We start from the raw sequence: 19,182 nt of genomic DNA, 5'->3' as shown, positions 1-19,182 counted from the left end.
TGCCGTACCTCTTATCGTCTCCACCTCGCGCATAAAGCTGACTCCAGTGAAGTCTCCTCCATGACCTCTACGGCCAGCATGGCTAACATTGCAGATCCCCCTGCGCTCTCCTACGGTGGCCACTTGAACATTTCTGCGGCCGAAGTGGATGTCGCATCCATGCGTTCTGGAGCACCTCAGGAACACGGTGAGAAGGAGAAAGACCATGAGACTGTTATCTTGGAGGCAAATGTCGAGGATGAGAAGTCAGTTACGGGGGACGTCGGTGACAATGTCGAGGATGACGAGGAAAAAACTTTGCTTGGAACAGATGTCCCATTCGTGAGCCTCCCTCGCTATTCGCAGCTTTGTCTAATTTCTCTGCTCTTGCCGCATCTCATAATCTTTCTTCTCTTTGGCCACGCAGCCCGAGGATCCCGATGCCATCCCAGAACCTCATCAACTCACCTTCCGCGCCATTCTCGTTGGCTGCACACTCGGTGGTGTCATCGCAGCATCAAACGTCTACCTCGGCCTAAAAACAGGCTGGACGTTCGGCTCGGGACTCTTTGGCTCCATTTTTGGCTTCGCCATCATCAAGCCCCTCTCTCGTATCCTTCCCGAGCGCTTTGGAGGGGGCTACTTTGGACCGAAAGAGAACGTGTGTGTGATGAGTGCAGCAACCGCAGCAGGATCGTTGGGTTTGCTGTTTGCGAGTGGGTTTCCGGCGATGTATCAGTTAGGCGTCATGGGGAATAGTCCGAAGGACGACATCGGGAGGTTGTTCACGTTTACAATTTGCTGTGCATATTTCGGGATTTTCTTCACCATTCCGCTACGTAAGTTCTATATCCTGAGGTTGAAGCTCGTCTTTCCAAACAGCGTTGCCACTGTGAGTGAAGATTGCTCGACTTGCGACCTATCCTAGAGCTGACCATCGCTTTTCAGGCATACACTATCAGGTCCCTTCACGTCGGGAAAAATGCTGCAGTCAACGCACGGAAGAAAACGTACGCTCTACTCATCGCATTCTTCACCGCAATATGCTGGAGAGTGGTCTCCGAATACGCAGTATGTTTTCCTTTTTGTTTTTCATCCGAATCGTATACCTTTACGATAATGTTCTTCTCTTAGCCCGGGATCATGTGGGACTGGCACTGGGTACATTCTCTATTTCGTGCTCGTCGCGGAGAACACTAATTATTTGTCCTTGCTATAGGCCTGGTGGTTCTATAGGGCCGGGTGGTCGTGGATCGTACGTGCGGAGAACTTTTCATGGGTCATCGAGTAGTAGACTTTCCCCTTTTAGTCGAGCGCATCTAACTTATGTATTAACTGCCGTATAGATGGACTCCTGCCTTTCTCGGTGTAGGCCTCCTTGTTGGATTTAACAATTCCGCCTCGTTCCTTGGCGGTAGCGTTCTATCGTGGATGGTCATTGGTCCGGCTTTGATCGCCACTGGTAAAGCTTTCGGAACACCAGTCAGCTCCGAGTATCCTGGGTATATCAGCGTAAGCATTTCTGTATCGTGTAGTCAATACAGAGCAGTAGTGATCATTGACATTTTACAAATTCGACGTAGATGATGAACATGGTACTCGATGATCCTGTCAACCAGCCTTCCCCGAGGTATTGGCTGATTTGGCCCGGAACGTTCATCCGTACGCCACCTTCGTATCAAACCATGTTGATGAACCTCACTTCCTGCACTTTTCAGTTCTCTGTGCCTCATTCGCAGAAGTATTTTGCAACTTTTCCAGCGTCTTCACCGCTATCCACCAAATGTTACAACCAATCCTTGCTCGCCTGCGGAAATCGCCTCCCCCCTCAACCGATTCATACATCAAATCCAACCCGGAATCAGAACCCATATACGACCCAGCCCCTCCGCACGAACAAGTCCCGTCATGGATGTGGGTTGGCGGGATGCTGCTCGCCACCGTCGTCACCATGATCGTCATGTCCACCCAATTCAATCAAAACGCCGGTGTCACCCTCCTCGCCATCATCTTCGCCTTTCTCTTCTCGCTCATCGGGGCAGAGTGCTCTGGTAGGGTCTCGGTGATTCCTGTGACGAGTATTGGAAATGCGAGTCAGTTGATATTCGGGGGCGTTAGTAGGGGGCGGCATTTGAGCGTCCCGGATAATCAGAGATTAAATTCGTTGACGGGGATGATCGCTCTGGGTGCTTCGGAGCAGTGTGCGGATATGCTAGGTGAGTGTGCTAACTTATATTCGTCTGTACGGTCATGAAGGAAGGCTCTGAATCCGGTAGGTGATCTCAAGTCGACGCACCTGCTCGGAGCTTCACCGCGGGTCCAGCTCTATGCACAATGTTGTGGTGCTCTTGTCTCCATCTTCATGAGCACTGGGATGTATGTTTTGTTCTCTACTGGTCAGTTTTGTAACTCCTTCACGCTCGCTCTTCACGCTTTGATCGGTTTACCTTCGTCAGCCTATCCTTGCATCAACGACCTCGAAGCATCCACTACCTGTTCATTCCCTGCGCCTGATGTAGCTTCGTGGCGCGCAGTAGCCGTTGCGGTCTCGTCTCCAACACTCCCAATCCCTCCATCCAGTGGCTACACCGCCATCGTACGTCTTCATCTCCCCAGCTTACGATTTCAGCACTAGCACTTATCATTTATGAATCACACCAGGGCCTAGGAATCCTCGCCGTCCTCACCACCATCTTCAAATACCGCTTCGTCCCACCCGCAAAGCGCCACCTAGTCCCAAACTGGAACGCGATAGGCATAGCGTTCATCCTCAATACGTGCACGTACCCTATCGCTATGTTCATGGGCAGTGTCGCGGGATTGACGTGGCGGAGGTTCGGTGGGGCGAGTTATACGATGGTCTGTGCCTTCAGGTTCTTCGAATGGGGTGTGTTGACTGATGTGCGAGCAGTATATGTTCCCGGTGGCGGCTGGTATGATCGCTGGTGAAGGTAAGTTCTCGATGCGTTCTGTCGGACAAGGTCTGAGGATATTATCTCGCTCATCGATCACTTTCAGGGCTGGGTGGAATTATCAACGCCGTCCTGCAAATCGCTGGTGTTTCGGGCAGTGTGCACGGTACGGCTGTGGGATGTCCAAGTACGCATTCTCCACCGCTCTCTCGAATAATGAGCTACTGACAATCGCTACCGATGTTCCAGTGAATGTATACTGCGGGTAGGTTGAGGCGGGTGTCCTTGTGTCTTGATGAGGACGAAGTTCCCTCCAAGGGACAGCATAGTAGATCGTCGTATCACGAACAGCAGAACAGCCTTCAGAATCGGGAATGCCGATACGTACGGCGCTGAATTGAAGTCGGACGTTCTTTTCTTCAGGAGTGCGAAACGCATTCGCCTGTCGATTTGATCGCCTTAAGCTTGGAGATATTACCGATATTGACCAACTTTGTTCGAAAGAGGGCTGGAAAACCTCATTTTTGCTGGGCAGACATGGTGCCAAGTCTGCGTCATCTACGAATCTCGGCGATGAAACCTAGTATATACGTAACGCTGATGTCTCGTCGACCCCGCCTCATTTTTCTCTGGATTCGAGCACCTGGCAGTGGATGACTGGTCCATGAATATTCAATGGCTGCATCGGCCCAAACATGCATGCTTCAGGTCAAGGGCAACCATGGTGTATCTCGAAGCCATTTTGATCGACATCGAATGGTTGCTGACATCGACAAGTTCTCCGCCTGGCGAAAGCCTGACGGACAGGGACACGCGCAAACAGGTCCGTGCATGCATGATACGGCTATGAATAGCACAAGAGGTGCCCGGAACTGATCGAGCAATTCCGCCAACCGCAGCTTGGACTCTTCTGCAAATATTGGCGGCGATTCGAAAATAGGTAACCGAGAATGGCATGGAAACGGAGTCTTGCCACTCCTGAATTTAAGCATCGTCGGCGTGTGACCCCGGAAAACAAATCACTCAATATTGTTCAAAATATTGCGTTCGTGGAGGAACGTCGACGTAACCATCGGGGCATACCCTATGACATCCTACGGTAGAAACGTGACTTTTTATTGGACGCCTTTGTTTCACGGGCTTTATATACAGGAGACCGGCGCATTGGCAATGCGTGAATTATTACGGCAACTTTCTCCCCGGTCATTTTAATCAGGAGTGAGTAGACAGTTGCCGAGGACCTTCAGACTCAGAATCCCACCATTCAAGCCTGCCATATTTATAGGTTATAGCTCATGAAGCCTGAGGGGATGGTCCCATGGATGGCAAGCCCCACCATGACATCAAAACCACTGTTTGAGTCCAAGGCCCGAGCACCTTCTATAAGAATTCATATCGGTTACCGGATATGGGCTTCTGCATGTCTCGAACGGGTCCCGGCCAGTGCCAAGCCGCAGGCTGTCTGAGCAACCGCAGCCCCCACTTTCCATCGAGTATGCCAAGGGATTCAGCTATGTACTGTAGATGCAGCGAATTGGGCTTTTGTACGAGGTATGATGGCCAGAAAAAGTCCAAGAAACAGAGAATTTCGTGCACCTTTACGCGAGGTCGAGGAACGGAGAGCGTCCGAATGCGGTAGGAGCCGGCACGCGGCAAGACGCGGACAGCCGGGGATATGCGACCGCAGATATATATAGGGCCTCTTGATGCGCTGTTCGCTAACGATTTTCTCTTCTCCCACCTTAACTCTTCCCCTTTGCCTCATCGCGCGTTCGAGTTACTACCTCTACGAACTGTGCTCTTTTAATCGCTCTCGAACACCCACTATCCTTTAGAATCTCGACTCGTATCCTTTCACAACAATGACTCGTGCTGCTCTCTTGCCCGTTCTTGCCGTCGTTGCCACGTCGGTTGTCAAAGCCGACTACTTCAACTCCATCGACCCGCTCATCTCGAAGACCCTTACATGGGGCTCTCTTGTACGTTCTATATTCATAATGTCTTCTCTTCAGCGTCTGAAACTTACGAAATGGACCGGACAAACAGCCCCAGCAAGTCGACACCGACACCGCTGACCCCCGTGGAACCCAGACCGGCTACAATGTCTGCAACTCGACAACGGAGAACCAGGAATCCCTGTGCCAGACGATGGTTGTCAACCACATCGATGGTGCGTTCTTTTCGCTCTCCTGAATGGTGGTCTGCCTCGCGTATTCTGACTGGCGAACACGCGTTCCCACGGTGCACATCTATAATTAGACTTCTGTATTTGGGCACCTCCCGAAGCCAACACTGCGTACGTCCCCCATCCTCGCTTCTTCCGTCCACTTCAGACGTGCTTACCTCGCCACGTTCTCTTCTTAGCATCGCTGACTCTGAGGGCGAGGAAGTCGCGTGGTGCACCAAGAAGGGATACGGCACCCGTCTTATCCCTGAGGGCGCTATCACCGGTATCCAATTCGTTAAAACTCCTTCGTACCTGCAGATCGCAGCGTTCGTCGACCAGACCCTGCTTAACATCCCGGCTGACGACTACGGAGGAGAGCTCGATTCTGGAGGACAGGACGGTGTGCGTGTCTCTTCTTTCTTCGCGGCTTTCTCTTGCTAGGGTGGAACCTGAGGTTAACATATCGTTTGCATCGTAGAACGGTAACCCCATGGGCGGTGCCGTCTTCTCCAACGCATTCCCCTCGAGCAACGGCGACAACTCGACATACGCCCAGGCTAACCACTGGTCCTTGTACGTCCTGGTTCTCTTCACCACCTACGTCATCATGTTCCTGCCCCACCGTCCCAGGATGATTCCTTATATGCTCTTTCTTAACTAGCTTCATCGGCGGTAACTTCACCTGTGGCAAGGTCTGCGACCAGACTGGTTCCAACCCGCAAGGTCTCTGCCAGAACATCTACGACAGGCTTGGGTGCACGTACAATGCGCCCAACAACGCCCAGGACGGTGTCTTCGAATACGTACGTTTTCATCTTTGCCCATTTCTGTGCATTAAGACAAGGTACTGACTGGTGATGTACAGTGCGAGGGTGACGACATGACGCCCGTTGGAACTTACGTCGTTAACGGTGCTACCAGCGTGTACACCCAGCCCGCCGAGACCGTCTCCATCACTGACATTCCCTACACGTACGTCACTCCTTTCACCTCGCACGCTACCTACTCAACCCACTAACCACTCCTCGTTTCCTCCTTCAGCCCCACCCCCGCCGCAACCTCGAACTGCATTACCTACACTTCCTCCGCTCTCTTCACCGACCTCGTTGGCGTCAGCCCCACCGGCACCGGCGCCTCGACCACCGGCAGTGGTTCCGCCGCCGCCACCGGGTCTTCCAAGGCCTCGAGCGGCAGCAAGAGCGCGACCGGAAGTGGTGCTACCGGGACCGCGACCGGCGCGTCGTCGAGCGGTGCCCCTGCGGCTCTCAGCATGGGGTGGTACTCGTCGGGGTTGACGATGGTCGTTGGTATGGCTTTGGGATCTCTGTTGATTGTCTGAGCGTTTGATCTGGGCACATCTTTATGCACTTGACATTGATTTTCTTTCGTGAGAGGCTGGAGTTTGGATTGATTGAAGGAGTAGAGTGGACGGAGAGTGAGAATCTATGATGGACATGAGCCTGCAAACTTACACACCCACCCACCCACCCACCAACCCTTTCTCGATATCGATATGGATTCTTTTCTTTTGGGATCGCACACCGAAACGATACCGAAACCGCACCGAACTTTCGTTGGAAGCTACCTACCTTACAACGTATACCACTTTCTTTTTAGTGTTTTACCCCGCCCTGTCTTTGACTCTGACTCTTGTTTTGTTCCTTGGTTTGAATGATTGATTTCTCTGTTCCGTTGGTGATCTCTCAATGTTGAACGCGATCGAGCCTTGGACGTGGACGCTTGCGTTTGAGATACGATTATGGACGATGATGTGGACATGGACAACGATGCTCTATGGACATCACGAACGTTATTTCGCATCGAAATGGACCACACACACAGACATTGCATGCGATCCTTGGACTCTCGATTCAGAGTTTGCGATATGATTATGGACAACGATATGGACGACGGACGAATACTCTTGCTCTCGACATCACGAACGTTATTTCGTCTCTGAATGGACCTTACAATTACTGGCAGTTGCTGTTAGTCTTGATTCTTACACGCATCCATGTATCTCATCCGAGTCTCCGTGATATCTATGGACATGGCGCCAGGTCCAAGGTTCGGACTATATGATATGTATATACCACTGTTTCGCTTTTGTCCTCTTCTGCCGTGTTTCGTCAGCAAGGTGTCAGTGAGAAGCGGGGCAGTGCGTGCGGAGCAACCGTACTAGAGTGCTCGTCGAGTGCACATCGTGATGTCGAACGATCCCAAGGTCTAACTCTCTCCATCATGAATGCGCATGGTCTACTGATGCGACCGTATGTCTCTGCGACGGCCTATCTAGTCCGCATACTCAATATCGCGAACGCGCTCGCTCCGTGTGATGTTGATTGAGACTACGCGAAATACACAGCAGTTCACTGATCCTCAAATATACTTCCATTCTTCACCGCGGAGTAACAAGAAGTACCGCTACTACATAAGTACTATGAAGTATTTATCTTACACAAGTGACAAGCCAGAAGCTCTGCTCGTGAAGCGTGTATGTACGCAGTAGTCCAGGTGTTCACGAAGTGAATCAGAACTAAACGTATGTACCACGCTCTGTGAGAAGAGAGGCGGGAGTCCGTTGCTGAACAAAAGAGTGAATTCAGTGAGGTCGAAGAATGTTTGGTAACTGTTATCGATATCCAAGCGCCACCGCGCCACACGAACACTTACTCCTCTACACCTACGCCATCCTTCCCCTGACCTTCCTACTCCTACCCTTCGCATTCGTCTTCGCCTGAGACTGCTGCTCCTGCTCCTCATCCATGAACCCAACCACGGATATCTCCTGGAACTGCTCCGCATCCTCAAGCACCCTCTGATCCTCTTCGTCCCATTCCATCCACGTCCCATCGTCGTCCCTTCCGGTATCACCATGCTCATCATCATGGCCCTTCGCTGCAGGACGTCCAACGATTCCAGTAGATGACGGTGTCGAAATCGATGGAGCAGACTGTGACTCGTCGTCGTCCTGCGTAGCAGACGACGGGTCCCTCGCCAACATGAAGTCCTCGTCCTCTTCGTCGAACTCAAGCGCCACCGCCCTCGCGTCGTCCTCGCCATAGCTCGTCCCAACGCTTCCGATCAGACCACGACTGTCGGGCCTCGAACCCCCGCTCGCGCTCATTCTCGGCGACCGAACCCTCCCGATCTCGCGCCGCAATCTTCCCAAACCTTCGCTGACACCTTCACTCAGACCTGCCGCCATCCTGTTCACAGGTAACGAATTCCTGAACGAATTCGACCCGACGCCGCCATTCGGGAACATAGGGATGACGGGTGGCGATGAAGCCATGAGGTGCGAAAGGTCGCTTGAAATTGCAGAAGAGAGCGGCTCGTCGAAGGATGAAGAACGGCCGAGGTGTTGAAGGCCAGCTTGGGAGTCGTCGATGAACGACTCGCCGTTGCCCCCGGCGGTGTACGCGCTGATCTGAACTTCCTTTCGGACTTCAATGCGGGTAGCGTGGAAGTCGAAATGATAGCGACGTATAAGTGCGTGGTAATCATCGCCTAGAGTGTGGAAGGAGAACTGGTGGTTGAGATAGATTGGTCGAGGGAGCACGAGAGGCAGATGGGAGCAAGTCTGTAGCTCGGCATGGGCCAACCAGCTAGCGATACCACCATCAGTACGCTGGATCGGCGGGAAAACAAGGAAAACGTACTTGTTCGATGCGATCGGCTTCACGTCCCCCTGAGCATTCCTCACGGCCTTCCTAACCTCTGGCCAATTCTCTCCCCTCTTCAGGTTCCAAGAAGCAACATCCACCTCCCTACCCGCGATCTCCCTCCCTTTCTCCATCATTACCGATAATGCGGAGCTACTAGGGCCAGCACTGCCTCCACTACTCACTATGCGACCTGCTTGTCCTGTAGGTTGAGGAGACGTTCCAGCTCCTGACATCCATCCAAGCGAAGATCTGCTTGGCAAAGATATCGAAGTTCCGCCGAAACCGGGAACGGAGCCTGGGACTTTGAGGTTCTGCTCGACTGCCTTGGGATCAACGAAGAAACGACGAAGTGAGAGCGTGCTGTCGGCTTCGTCGAAGACGAGTATATCCTGGTAGTTTGTCGGCCGGCGAAGGCGCTGGGTCGGGGAAATCGGCTCCAGCCCTCGTGATGGCGATGAACTGATTGAACTTGGGGCCGAAGAGGTTGGAGTGGATATTGACGCGGGTGGAAGGAGTTGTTGAGGGACTGTGTCTAGGGCAGGATTTAGGAATGCGAACGATAGCGATGGTGGAAGCTGCTCATTCGTCGATGATGGGGGGGCTGTGGCACGTAACCGAACGATGGGGGACAAGCTCGTTGATAACGGCTGCTGCACCGAGGCCTGGTCAGTACATGCCACACAGAAGCCTGGACGGACAACTTACAAGTTCCTTGCAGTTGACAACCCTACCGCCCGTATGCGAATACTCATCAGCCTTGCCACCGTATGGGTTCGTCGCGAAGACGTGGATCGTCCTCTTTCTTGAACCCATCGCCACCCATCTACCATCGGACGAAATATCAATCCCGTCGATGATCGCATTCGTTCGGCCTCTTCGCAGGTCATACATATGCCATGGTGCACCATCGTCCTAGCCAGAAAGAATGTGTTAATGACGAACCGCTGCAGATAAAAGTCGTTGAGGACAAAAGAAAACGGGGAACATACCTTCACAGCTTCGTCCTCGCTGCCTGCACCAACTGCCTGAGCGCCCCCCCTCTTCAACCTCCTCAGTGCCCTCGACCTCGGCCGAACCGCAAACATTCTTCCGACTTGTCCATCCTCCGGTACAACCACGATATTCGCGCCATCCTCCGAGAACTTCAAGCCGGAGACTGCCTGTCTCTTGAGTGCCAGAAACTCGGCCAACGTCTCCGGCTTGGTCTCGGTATCGTCATTGCCTCCCAATGTCAATAGAGGCTGCAGATCGACGATGGTGACGAACGATCCAGCCGGCTTGTCCGAAACCGAGGAAGTACTCATCATCGGTTCCATGCCCTCCTCCCTCGCTCTTGCGGTCGCTTCCTCGTTCAAACTAACGACCCTACCCCCATCGGCTGCGTAAGCCCTCTGACTTGCTGCTGGCGCACTCTTCGAAAACCACATCCCCGCTAATCCACCTCCAGCTGCCTGAACTCTTGGATCCACCGACGTAGGCGTCGTCGGGGACGACGCCCCACCTTCACCCGCCATCTTTGTCCTCGCAGCGGAATACGCACCCCTCCCCGCACTCCACAGCCCACTGAGGACCGTCCCGCCAACCTTCAATGCCGCGTTGCCCAATTCAGCCTGGGACATGCCTCCAATTCCACGAACGCCTGCACCGATACCTCCGACGGAACCGACGGTCGAATCAGTTCGTGTAGAAGTACGTTCGCGAGGTTGCCTGGAGGTAGAGGTTGATGCGGGGGAGTCGGGACGTGGAGGTGGAGAGGCGAAAGCGAGCAGCCGGCCAGAGAGAGCGAATACGGGTTGGGGAACCGTGTCTAGATGATTATGAATCGAGGAAGGAGATGGAGCGGTGGTGGTCTGATTTAATAATACACTGGTATCCTTATGTTGTTGATATTGTTGGTTTGCGTTCGTCGTACTCCTACTTGGGGTCGTGAATTGATTCGTGTTGTTTGTTATGCGTGGTGTAGTGGAAAGAATGAGTGAAAGTGAAGGGGCCGGGATTAAGTATAACGATGAAAGTGTACAAGATGATAGTATTCTGAGAGTTGCTGGGTTTGATGTGCTCTATATCGCGTACTAGGTTAACGTCGCCCCTGAAATAAGCAAAGATGGCACGTACGATAATGATGAAGCTTGCGTTGGACAAAAATGATACAAGGCCGGGAATGGGCCGCCTGTTCACCACCTCGTGGCTCGAAAGCGAATATACAATAAATTCGGGCTCTTCGCGTGGTCGTTGGGCACTGTTCGACGTCACAGCACCAATTAGCTCGCGTGGAGGAAAAGAAGAAAGCAACGCGAGGAATTGGACGTACACAACCCCGATCAAAGGCCTCTTCTCTACGAAAGCGTCCTCCACTTCACTCCCAGTCCCACCAGCCGGTGTAGGCAACACGGCAGCGAAGCGCACCCTACCCCAGGACGTCCTCGACTGTCTGTAGGTCGACGCGGAGAGGTTCAAAACCTCATGCACTCGCTCGAGGTTTGTGCAATCCCAGATGTGCAGGCCGGTGGTGTAACCTACGAATAGGAGGTGTCTGCGAAATTAATGGGCCGACGTAATGAGTGAGCAAAGTCAGTCGTGTGGCATTCTACCCCAGATTCCGAGTACGCACCTGGCTTTGCCATGACCTTTCGCAGGAGCGGGTAAGACGTCCCATCTAGACCACAAGACCCTCCCCCCATCCACAACGTTCTCGTCCCGAAGAACGTGGGCACCGGGGTAGCCTACCCCTCTCCTCATCTCTTCGTGCCCATCGCCAACCGCACGTGCATCGTCCTCGTCCAACCCGAACACTTCGCCGTCTCCACCAGACCCTCCCATTCCAACATTCCATCCCTGTGACGCTGGCTGGCCGTACTGCTGCTGCTGTTGATTCGTCCCTGCGCTCGAAGGCGAAGTCATACTTCCGAATGCGCCAGGCCTCGAAACCCTCGGAGGCGAAGGGACCGCGGAAGGAATGGAGATGCCCAAGCCGCCCATTGATGTTGGAAGTGATGGCAGGTTAGAAGGGAGTGAAGGGAGGTTGCTGGGGAGAGAGGGAAGTCCGGTAGGAAGAGACGGGATGGAGGAGGGAACGTAGGTCTTCACGGTGCGAGTAAGGGATTCAAGCCGCGTGTGGTGCCTATTGTGGGCGTTTGAGGTCGAGGGAGCGGCAGTGGTGTGGTTTGGATGGTCGTGAGCGTCGTAGTTGTGGTCGAAATCGAAGTCGTAGTCCAGGTAGGGTAAGCACGACGGGTGGCGAGTCGTTGAATCGGGCGGGTAGCGGTGATGCGACGAAGACATTGACGATAGAAAAGAAAGAAAGAGAATTTGTGAGTACAGACGCCGCCAAATCGGTCGAACAATCAAAGATAAGAAAAATGCATAAAACAGAGAGGGAACGGCTGGATAAGAACTACGAAAAATAACGGAGAAGGGGGTTATGGACGTCGAGAACAACGGACTCGACCGGAGTCTATATGACTGAGCGTGAGGACAAGGATCTTAGGAGATGCCCCCAATCACAACGTGTCTCGGGCACGACACTGATCGTCAAGAGAAGTAGCGGGATCTCGAGTCATCATGATGCGCACGGGAACGAATAAGATAACGAGCTTTGAAGCCTACATATGTAGGACGACTAATTTACTGTAACCCTGTCAACCTATAAGGGTCCTCTGAAGCTAAAATACAGTAGCCTGTAGGTTAGGCTCGGGTACCGCTATCTGGCTGAGGGTGTATATAGAGTACACCGAAATCCGTGTGTGATGCGCGCGAATCAGATCCGTGGAACAGACAAATTTGCGAGGCCGCACTAATTATAACATGCCACACGATTTTCGATGAGGCAAACTTGATCCGTGCTGCTGCAGCAAGTCGACAACGATTCCTCAACACGGATATAATTTTCCCCGCATGAGCGCTCAAAGCTCGCTGCGAATTGGTATACGAGCTCACGTCGTAATCCAACCGCTTGTGTCCTCCCAGTACGAAACAGAACAAGAGACCGAATTGAAAATGAACGATGCGGGCAATCTTGCGCCGCGGCGCAACATCATTCACATAAGTCGTGCCTTGCATGATAAGCGCTGTGCGGACAACTGAACATCAAGCCCTCTGCGTCGTATGAGAGCCCGCAAGTCGCTCATCGTACTCAAAGGCAAAAAAAAAGCACCACTGAAAGGACCAAAAACGAAAGAAAATTGACAGGCAGGAAACAGAAAACAGTAGATGAGGATAATCAAAACGTACCTGGCCAAAACCGGCGCCCGAACATGCCCCATCTCTTCGTCCTCCACCGGTTCCTCTCTTCTACCTGCACCAACTCCGTACCTCCCGTCTCCATAGTCTCCTCTGCCGTAGTTCTCGACGTTCGCCATCAATCCATACCCATACTCGTCGCCCTGAGCGATCGAACCTCTCGTCCTTCTAGTCCTCTCCTCCAATATCGAGGGCGCAGATATGGGCGAAAGCCCTGCTGGTTGCACGGCTGGAGGCAAACGAGGCGGCCGCAATGAACGGATCGTCTTCGCCGGCTCGGAAGGTGCAAGCGTCGGTGTAGGATCCTGGTCGAAGGCGAAGTTGAAAGTCGATTCGGGTTCGGGTACAGGTTCCGATCCCGACTGAGGCTGAGGCTCGATAGCGCGAGTCGAACGATGTTGCTTGACGTGACGAGCTGTTCTAGGAGGTTTCGTTTCCGAAGCGGGAGCTCGCGCTGGCGCAGGCGAGGGAGAAGGGGACGAATCGAAAGCGGCTCTAAATTCCTCCTCGAATGTCGACAGTGACCTCTCCCTCTGCTGCTGTACTCCTCCACCTCCACCACCCCTACCGCCGTTTCGCATACTTCCGCTCCTCGATGACGGCTGGGACCGTTGTGGTTGCGAGTCAGTCGCGTCGTCACACGAAGTCCTCGCGTACGGATAGCTCTGGGGACTAATCATCTCCGGTGCAGGAGGATGTGCAGATGGGAGACCGAGCTGGGTTGTTGATCGAGGAGATGTTACCGCAGACGGAGGAAGGGACGAAGATGGGATCGAAGGCGGTCTAGACGACGGGGGAAACGATGACCCATGCGAGTAAGGAGACGAGCGAGCAGAATCGACGTCAGGGGGGCCAGGCGAAGGAGAGGGTGTTCCAAGGTCGGTTGCGGGTGGTGTGGCGAGCGAGCTCTCGGCTACTGATGCGACAGTGGCGGAGAGGTGCATGTCGTGAGTTTGAGAGTGAGATTTCTTCGGACGTTTCTTGCGGGTTGTGCGACTGCGGTAGAGCGGAAGATAAATAATTCAGTTTTGAGATTTGAGCGAGTTGAAAGGAGCAATGAGGAACAGAGCGCAAGGGAATGGTAGATAGTAGTTGTAGATGCAGTATAACGGAACGAATTGGTATGGCATTGTGCCCCTATATGGACGAAGGCCATGATATAAGGCGTTCGAGATATGCAACACGCTCTCTACACGAGTAGGCCCTCGCCACACAATCATCGTGCACAGCTTCCATACCGTGCCACACTGTAACGGTGCGGATCATTCTCGCGACGAGATTGATCCATGCAGAGTAACGCAAGTTGACGTTGACCGTTCACGATCGCTTCGACGTGCGTGTACGGACCCCATTACTGTGCAGTATCTAGACCGTTCCGATCGCTGTGTGGCGTAGCGACGTGGCACGTTCGTACTTGGGCCAGAATTGCATTACGACCTTCCAAAACGCAGCACTTCCAGAGTGCGCGAGAATAACAGAGAAAGAGACAAGTTTGGAGACTTACGTAGAAGTCAAAGGCAATGGAACACCACCCTGTATCTCCTCCACTCCACTCGGAACGGCTGCCGTACCCTCCTCTGCGCCACTACCAAAGCCTGTACCCATACCGCTCCCAAACTCCATCGCGTCCTCTACACGTTCGAGAGCGTGTGACGTAGGCTCAAACATGTTCGTCGACTGTCCTGGCGGATCGTCGAAGTCGAGTGACATAGTGCGCGGTGGTGATGGTGGTGTATCGTCGAATGAAAGGTCCGATGGTAAATTAGCCAGGATGTTAGAATTCGGATTGTCGCTGTTGTCAGAGTTCTGTTGCTGTTCTCGTTCTTGTTGAAGATATTTGGCATTGCGAGCGCTGCGAGATGGCATTAAACGGAGCGATGAGGTATAGGGAGAAAGTGGAGATAGCGACGATATCGCAGACGAATGAACCAAGAGAGCCGAGCGGAATAAATATTATGAATATGAGCAGTTCAAAGCGGACAGTATACAGTCAAGAAATAAGTATTGCGTTGTGTAAAGATTCGATGGGTTGCGTTGGGTTAGAGCGTGGGTGGTCGAGCGCAGATGGTGGTGGTCGACAAGAGAAAGGAGACAAGAACAGTCTAGCGAGCTTCATCACTGACTCGCCTCCAGTTCCCTTTTTCGGAAAGCTGGGGACATCGACGTTATCTAACCCCTAACCCCGCCACAGGGTTTCTGCCCCTTTCGGTCTTCTCAATCTTTCATCACGCTTGCTCATGACTTCGACGTTCTCAATTTCTTGCACCCGTTACGACTTCTACTCCTGCACTGCTTGAGTTCTATTAAAATGATTGTGGTCACGAATGGCCTCATCACGAAGGCAGAATCACAAATGCAGAAATTGGGATCATTGCAGATTTTGATGCTGACGTCGTCTTCAATTGCGTCTCCGTCAATGATCACTTCGACTACATTTGTTGTCACGGATTGGGCTCCCTCAGGCTGTCTAATGCTCTTTGCTTGTCTGTGTGAACTGAGGATGTTCTTAAGCTTATACTTCGTCCTGAGTATGCAAGCTCACCATGATGTCATTTACTTTACTAATCGTGCTCTCACACCGTAAAACCCGACACCCAAAACGCCATCTCTGTCACACATACTCTCACCGTTCCCTTTTGTCTACGATGGGCCCCCTAAGTCATAAAACGGATTACTCGTTCTCCTCGGCGACGCCGAACCCTCCAGCCCCAGCTCTCCTCCCCAACTCTTCCCACCTTCTTTCATAGGCCTTGAAATATCTTCGCATCCTGATCAGAGCTCGCAATGTCACCAAACGAGAATCTCCCATCCTTCGACAAGGACTATCGATTCAAGCATACCGCTCCGCCGAACCCATCGTTCAACTATCGTGACCCCGTTACGAGCACGGAGCAAGGGAAAGACTGGGCCGATGGAGCAAAGGAAGGTTGGGAGGTTTTCGATATCTCGAAGGAAACCCCTGCGTATGTGTTTGCAGTTTTCGTATGATACTGCGGTCTGTGGTAAAGGAACCCTGACAGCTTTCGTTATCGCATCTCAGGCAGATCTACAAGTTGATGATCAGTGGGATCGTGCCACGTCCCATCGCATTCGTTTCGACTCTCAGCGAAGGCGGTATTGCGAACCTTGCACCATTTAGGTCATTATTTTCTCTTTTTCCCGCGCCATTGATGTCACTGAATTCTGCATCTTCTCGTTTGCGGAACACCCATAGCTGGTTCAACCAAGTCTCACCCAACCCAGCCCTCATCTCGATCTCGATCTCGGCGAACAGCAACCCCGATGGCTCCCCGCGCCCTAAGGATACAGTCGCCAATATCAAAGCCACGAAAGAGTTCACGGTCAACATTATTAGTGAACCGTTCATTGAGAACGCGAATATCACGTCGATCGATGCGCCGCACGGGGTGGACGAGTGGGAGATCAGTGGATTGACGAAGGAGCCCAGCGTGAGTGCTTCTACCCTCCTTGGTTTACTCCTCGAGCTACGGTAATCCTTCAGCGAAAATATTGGGACTTGATCTGGCCCTGGGATCGATCACTTCCTCGGCTGCTCGCTCTCCATCTATCTCGGTCGGCATACCTGTGATCGTATCGCATCAATCTTAGTTTCTCTCGTTCGCTGGCGTCTATTCCTACTGCGATAGCTTGATGCACGTAGTCGTCGACGTTTGGGCACTGTTGCCGCATTCTCGCAAAGATCTCGTGACGAGGCCTGATATTTTCTGTATAAGATTTTTTTAGCATCTCTGTAGCCTGATAACGTGCAGTAATTTGATGACGCTGTTGTAAGGTTTGACCACCCACGATCATTCCTTGTAACTCGAGCGCAGTCTCAAACCCTTCATCCCTGTCAATACTCTTCACCTTCGTTCCATTTTCCGCTCGCCCATGCGTCCAATAACTCCCACAATAGCTGACAATCAATATCCCTCTTATCATATTTAGATCCACGTCAAGCCACCACGCGTCCTCGAATCTGCCTTCTCGATGGAATGCACCCTGTACGCGGCGCACGACATCCCTTCACCCACCACCGGCAAAGTTTCTACCACACTCATTCTCGGACTCGTCAAATATATACATGTTAGGAAGGACGTATTGACGGAGAATAGGACGGTAGATCCAGCGAAGTTCAGGGCGGTGGGAAGGTTAGGGGACGTTACGTATGCGCGGGTGGGCGAGGGGTTTAGGTTGGCGAGACCACAGTGGGAGGAGGACAAGGATAAGATAGAACGAGGTAGTGGTAAAGGATTGGTACCGTCTCTGTGAGCGGGAGAATTGCGAGGCTCCGCTATGGAAGGTATGTATGAAATTATACTATCAAGTATTACAAAGCTAACACATTGATTGGGTCAATAGGTGTCTTTGTTCACCGTACTGGGCCTTGTAAGTAATTTCACCCAGAATGTCGGATCACGACATCGGTTTCGACGTTGTCTACGCAATCGTTTGTGTTGTTTCAAATAATCTCGGTCGACTCTCCCATCCCATGGTCCACATAGGATAGTGCTCTCAGGCATTGTTTCGACGCTCATGTCAGCTTCCTTGCGGCGAGCTGAGGACTACCTCAGTGATTCCTTGACGGCGACAAGTCACACACTCGCTGTCTATACTGCGAGTCGGAGAGATTGACAATATCGGTATGCTTAGAAAGATCTGGCGCTGCTGTCAGGGACACTGCCTAGGTTCGGACACCTGACTGTTTCCTGGATTATTAGGTTTGGCGAAGCAGCCCGACGTAGACTCCAGACTCTATAGTGAAGAGGAACGACTGTCTTCCTCGATCTTTAGAGTCTGGATTTCGAGACTACGCTCGGACGTGCTCCAACGCTCTTGTCGGCCTTGAGCTAGCAAAAGTCTGACACTCGGCAGGCTTTAGCCCTCGGACTTCCTTTAATCACCACCGGCTGCTACTTTCATTCCTTGCAAGGTTCTTGCCTTTTGCGCGCAATGTCTTGAAGACTGTCGCCATGTATCGACTACCATAGGTTCCGAAAAAAAAGTAATGAGAAAGTACACAGTTAATAAGAAGTGCGCGGCAGTAGCTCTGATGCACAAGTCAGCATTCAAACACGTAACATGGCAATGGTAGGTATCGTACTTACAGGGACCCAAGCTAGACAGGGACGTGGCGGACGGTGACGTGACCGTTGTCCTTCTCGAAACGAACAGTAACATGATTAGGTTCATTTGGGTTTGTCCCACCCTCGTGTTCAACCGATCTAGATTTAAATCGTCAGCTCCTGTACTGTGGTCAATGAAAGCAGAAAATTGACGAACACTGCCTCAGCGCTAACAGCATTTAGACCATTGTCTTTATCGAAGTCCACGATCAAAGACTCGATTTGTGCTTTGCGCTGCGGATTTCTCCCATAAGGGTTCGGTAGCTTGTTGCTCCAGGTAATTGCAGCTGTTCCCAGGGAGCGAGCTTGCGCCGAGATGGTATTGAGGGTGGTGTTGACCTTTGCGAGAAGGTGGGACATGATTCAAGCAGGGATTGGTGGGATGAGAAGATAAGTTGCAACGAATTTCTAACACGGAGTAGGAAGGGATGAATTGCTGTTGGAATGGGTTGCAATACTCCCAGGCTTTTATAGAGCGAGGCTGGGATACACACAGTGGCCACTATTGTTCTTCCAATGTCAGACGGGAGAAACTTCCTTGAACCTTCGTGCCTCTGTAAATCCTGTTCCTACGCCACTATCTGCCACTAGACTCAATCACTGTGAGAGCGGCCCGGGTTGACTTTCACCGCTCAAGTCGTGATTTTCACCTTTCACCCCCCAAAACAGTGAATTACGGTGAGGGCGAAAAGAAGGTGATTGTCAACTTTGACGAATCACCTTGTCAGAAGGGGAAATTAACCCGTGTGACCTCCCCAATTAATTCATTTTCTTATTATTTTGTGGCATACTGTTTGTTACCTGGACCACACGGTAATTCCAAACTCCGGGACTACACACTATAGTATTGGAGAAATGGAAGGTATTTACATTGAGCTCCCATATGTTTCAGCAATACCAGGTCCCGGGAAAACTCATGACACTCCAAAGCCGTCCGTCTCTTGTCATCGTCCTTCTTGTGCAGCTCCATTATTGCACCATTGGTATAGTGCTGGTCGTCCCAAGAGAGCATATATCGATAAGGGTATGTGAGCGAATCTTCTGCGCGTGTGATGGGACGCCAAGGCGTATGGACGAACACTAGTGTGTCG

The 19,182-nt window shown here is 52.2% G+C and overlaps 5 protein-coding genes across 5 annotated transcripts; 3 read left to right on the top strand and 2 right to left on the bottom strand.

Moving 5' to 3' along the window:
* Nucleotides 1–60: 60 nt before the first annotated feature.
* Nucleotides 61–3,160, top strand: STEHIDRAFT_131897 (OPT oligopeptide transporter; the record flags this gene model as incomplete). Its single annotated transcript, XM_007305255.1, has 14 exons — nt 61–349; nt 525–871; nt 928–1,050; nt 1,114–1,140; nt 1,199–1,266; nt 1,326–1,491; nt 1,563–1,641; nt 1,698–2,195; nt 2,256–2,375; nt 2,436–2,575; nt 2,641–2,838; nt 2,891–2,930; nt 2,998–3,078; nt 3,141–3,160. 14 exons carry the CDS (start codon nt 61–63, stop codon nt 3,158–3,160), a joined length of 2,196 nt encoding a protein of 731 aa, XP_007305317.1.
* A 1,593-nt stretch (nt 3,161–4,753) lies between these two features.
* STEHIDRAFT_147739 (uncharacterized protein) lies at nt 4,754–7,016 on the top strand (the record flags this gene model as incomplete). Its single annotated transcript, XM_007305254.1, has 8 exons — nt 4,754–4,870; nt 4,938–5,061; nt 5,151–5,187; nt 5,256–5,460; nt 5,537–5,631; nt 5,720–5,861; nt 5,924–6,030; nt 6,100–7,016. The coding sequence occupies 8 exons, from the start codon at nt 4,754–4,756 to the stop codon at nt 6,395–6,397; spliced, it is 1,125 nt and encodes a 374-aa protein (XP_007305316.1). The 3' UTR covers nt 6,398–7,016.
* A 413-nt stretch (nt 7,017–7,429) lies between these two features.
* STEHIDRAFT_147738 (uncharacterized protein) lies at nt 7,430–15,026 on the bottom strand. The gene is made up of 9 exons (XM_007305253.1): nt 14,470–15,026; nt 12,957–13,961; nt 11,338–11,847; nt 11,038–11,259; nt 10,842–10,965; nt 9,716–10,786; nt 9,432–9,638; nt 8,721–9,373; nt 7,430–8,666 (listed from the first exon to the last, which is right to left on the bottom strand). The coding sequence occupies exons 1-9, from the start codon at nt 14,829–14,831 to the stop codon at nt 7,742–7,744; spliced, it is 5,079 nt and encodes a 1,692-aa protein (XP_007305315.1). The 5' UTR covers nt 14,832–15,026; the 3' UTR covers nt 7,430–7,741.
* A 723-nt stretch (nt 15,027–15,749) lies between these two features.
* On the top strand, nt 15,750–17,237 carry STEHIDRAFT_98741 (uncharacterized protein; the record flags this gene model as incomplete). The annotated part of the gene is made up of 4 exons (XM_007305252.1): nt 15,750–15,928; nt 16,006–16,104; nt 16,180–16,414; nt 16,914–17,237. 4 exons carry the CDS (start codon nt 15,750–15,752, stop codon nt 17,235–17,237), a joined length of 837 nt encoding a protein of 278 aa, XP_007305314.1.
* Nucleotides 17,238–18,084: 847 nt separating this feature from the next.
* Nucleotides 18,085–18,451, bottom strand: STEHIDRAFT_157841 (uncharacterized protein; the record flags this gene model as incomplete). The annotated part of the gene is made up of 2 exons (XM_007305251.1): nt 18,085–18,190; nt 18,249–18,451. The coding sequence occupies 2 exons, from the start codon at nt 18,449–18,451 to the stop codon at nt 18,085–18,087; spliced, it is 309 nt and encodes a 102-aa protein (XP_007305313.1).
* Nucleotides 18,452–19,182: the final 731 nt, after the last annotated feature.

Source organism: Stereum hirsutum (genome assembly GCF_000264905.1).
Source record: "Stereum hirsutum FP-91666 SS1 unplaced genomic scaffold STEHIscaffold_9, whole genome shotgun sequence".
Taxonomy (NCBI): Eukaryota; Fungi; Basidiomycota; class Agaricomycetes; order Russulales; family Stereaceae; genus Stereum; species Stereum hirsutum.
The sequence above is the reverse complement of the archived record's forward strand: the minus strand, read 5'-3'. Positions and strand labels throughout refer to the sequence as shown.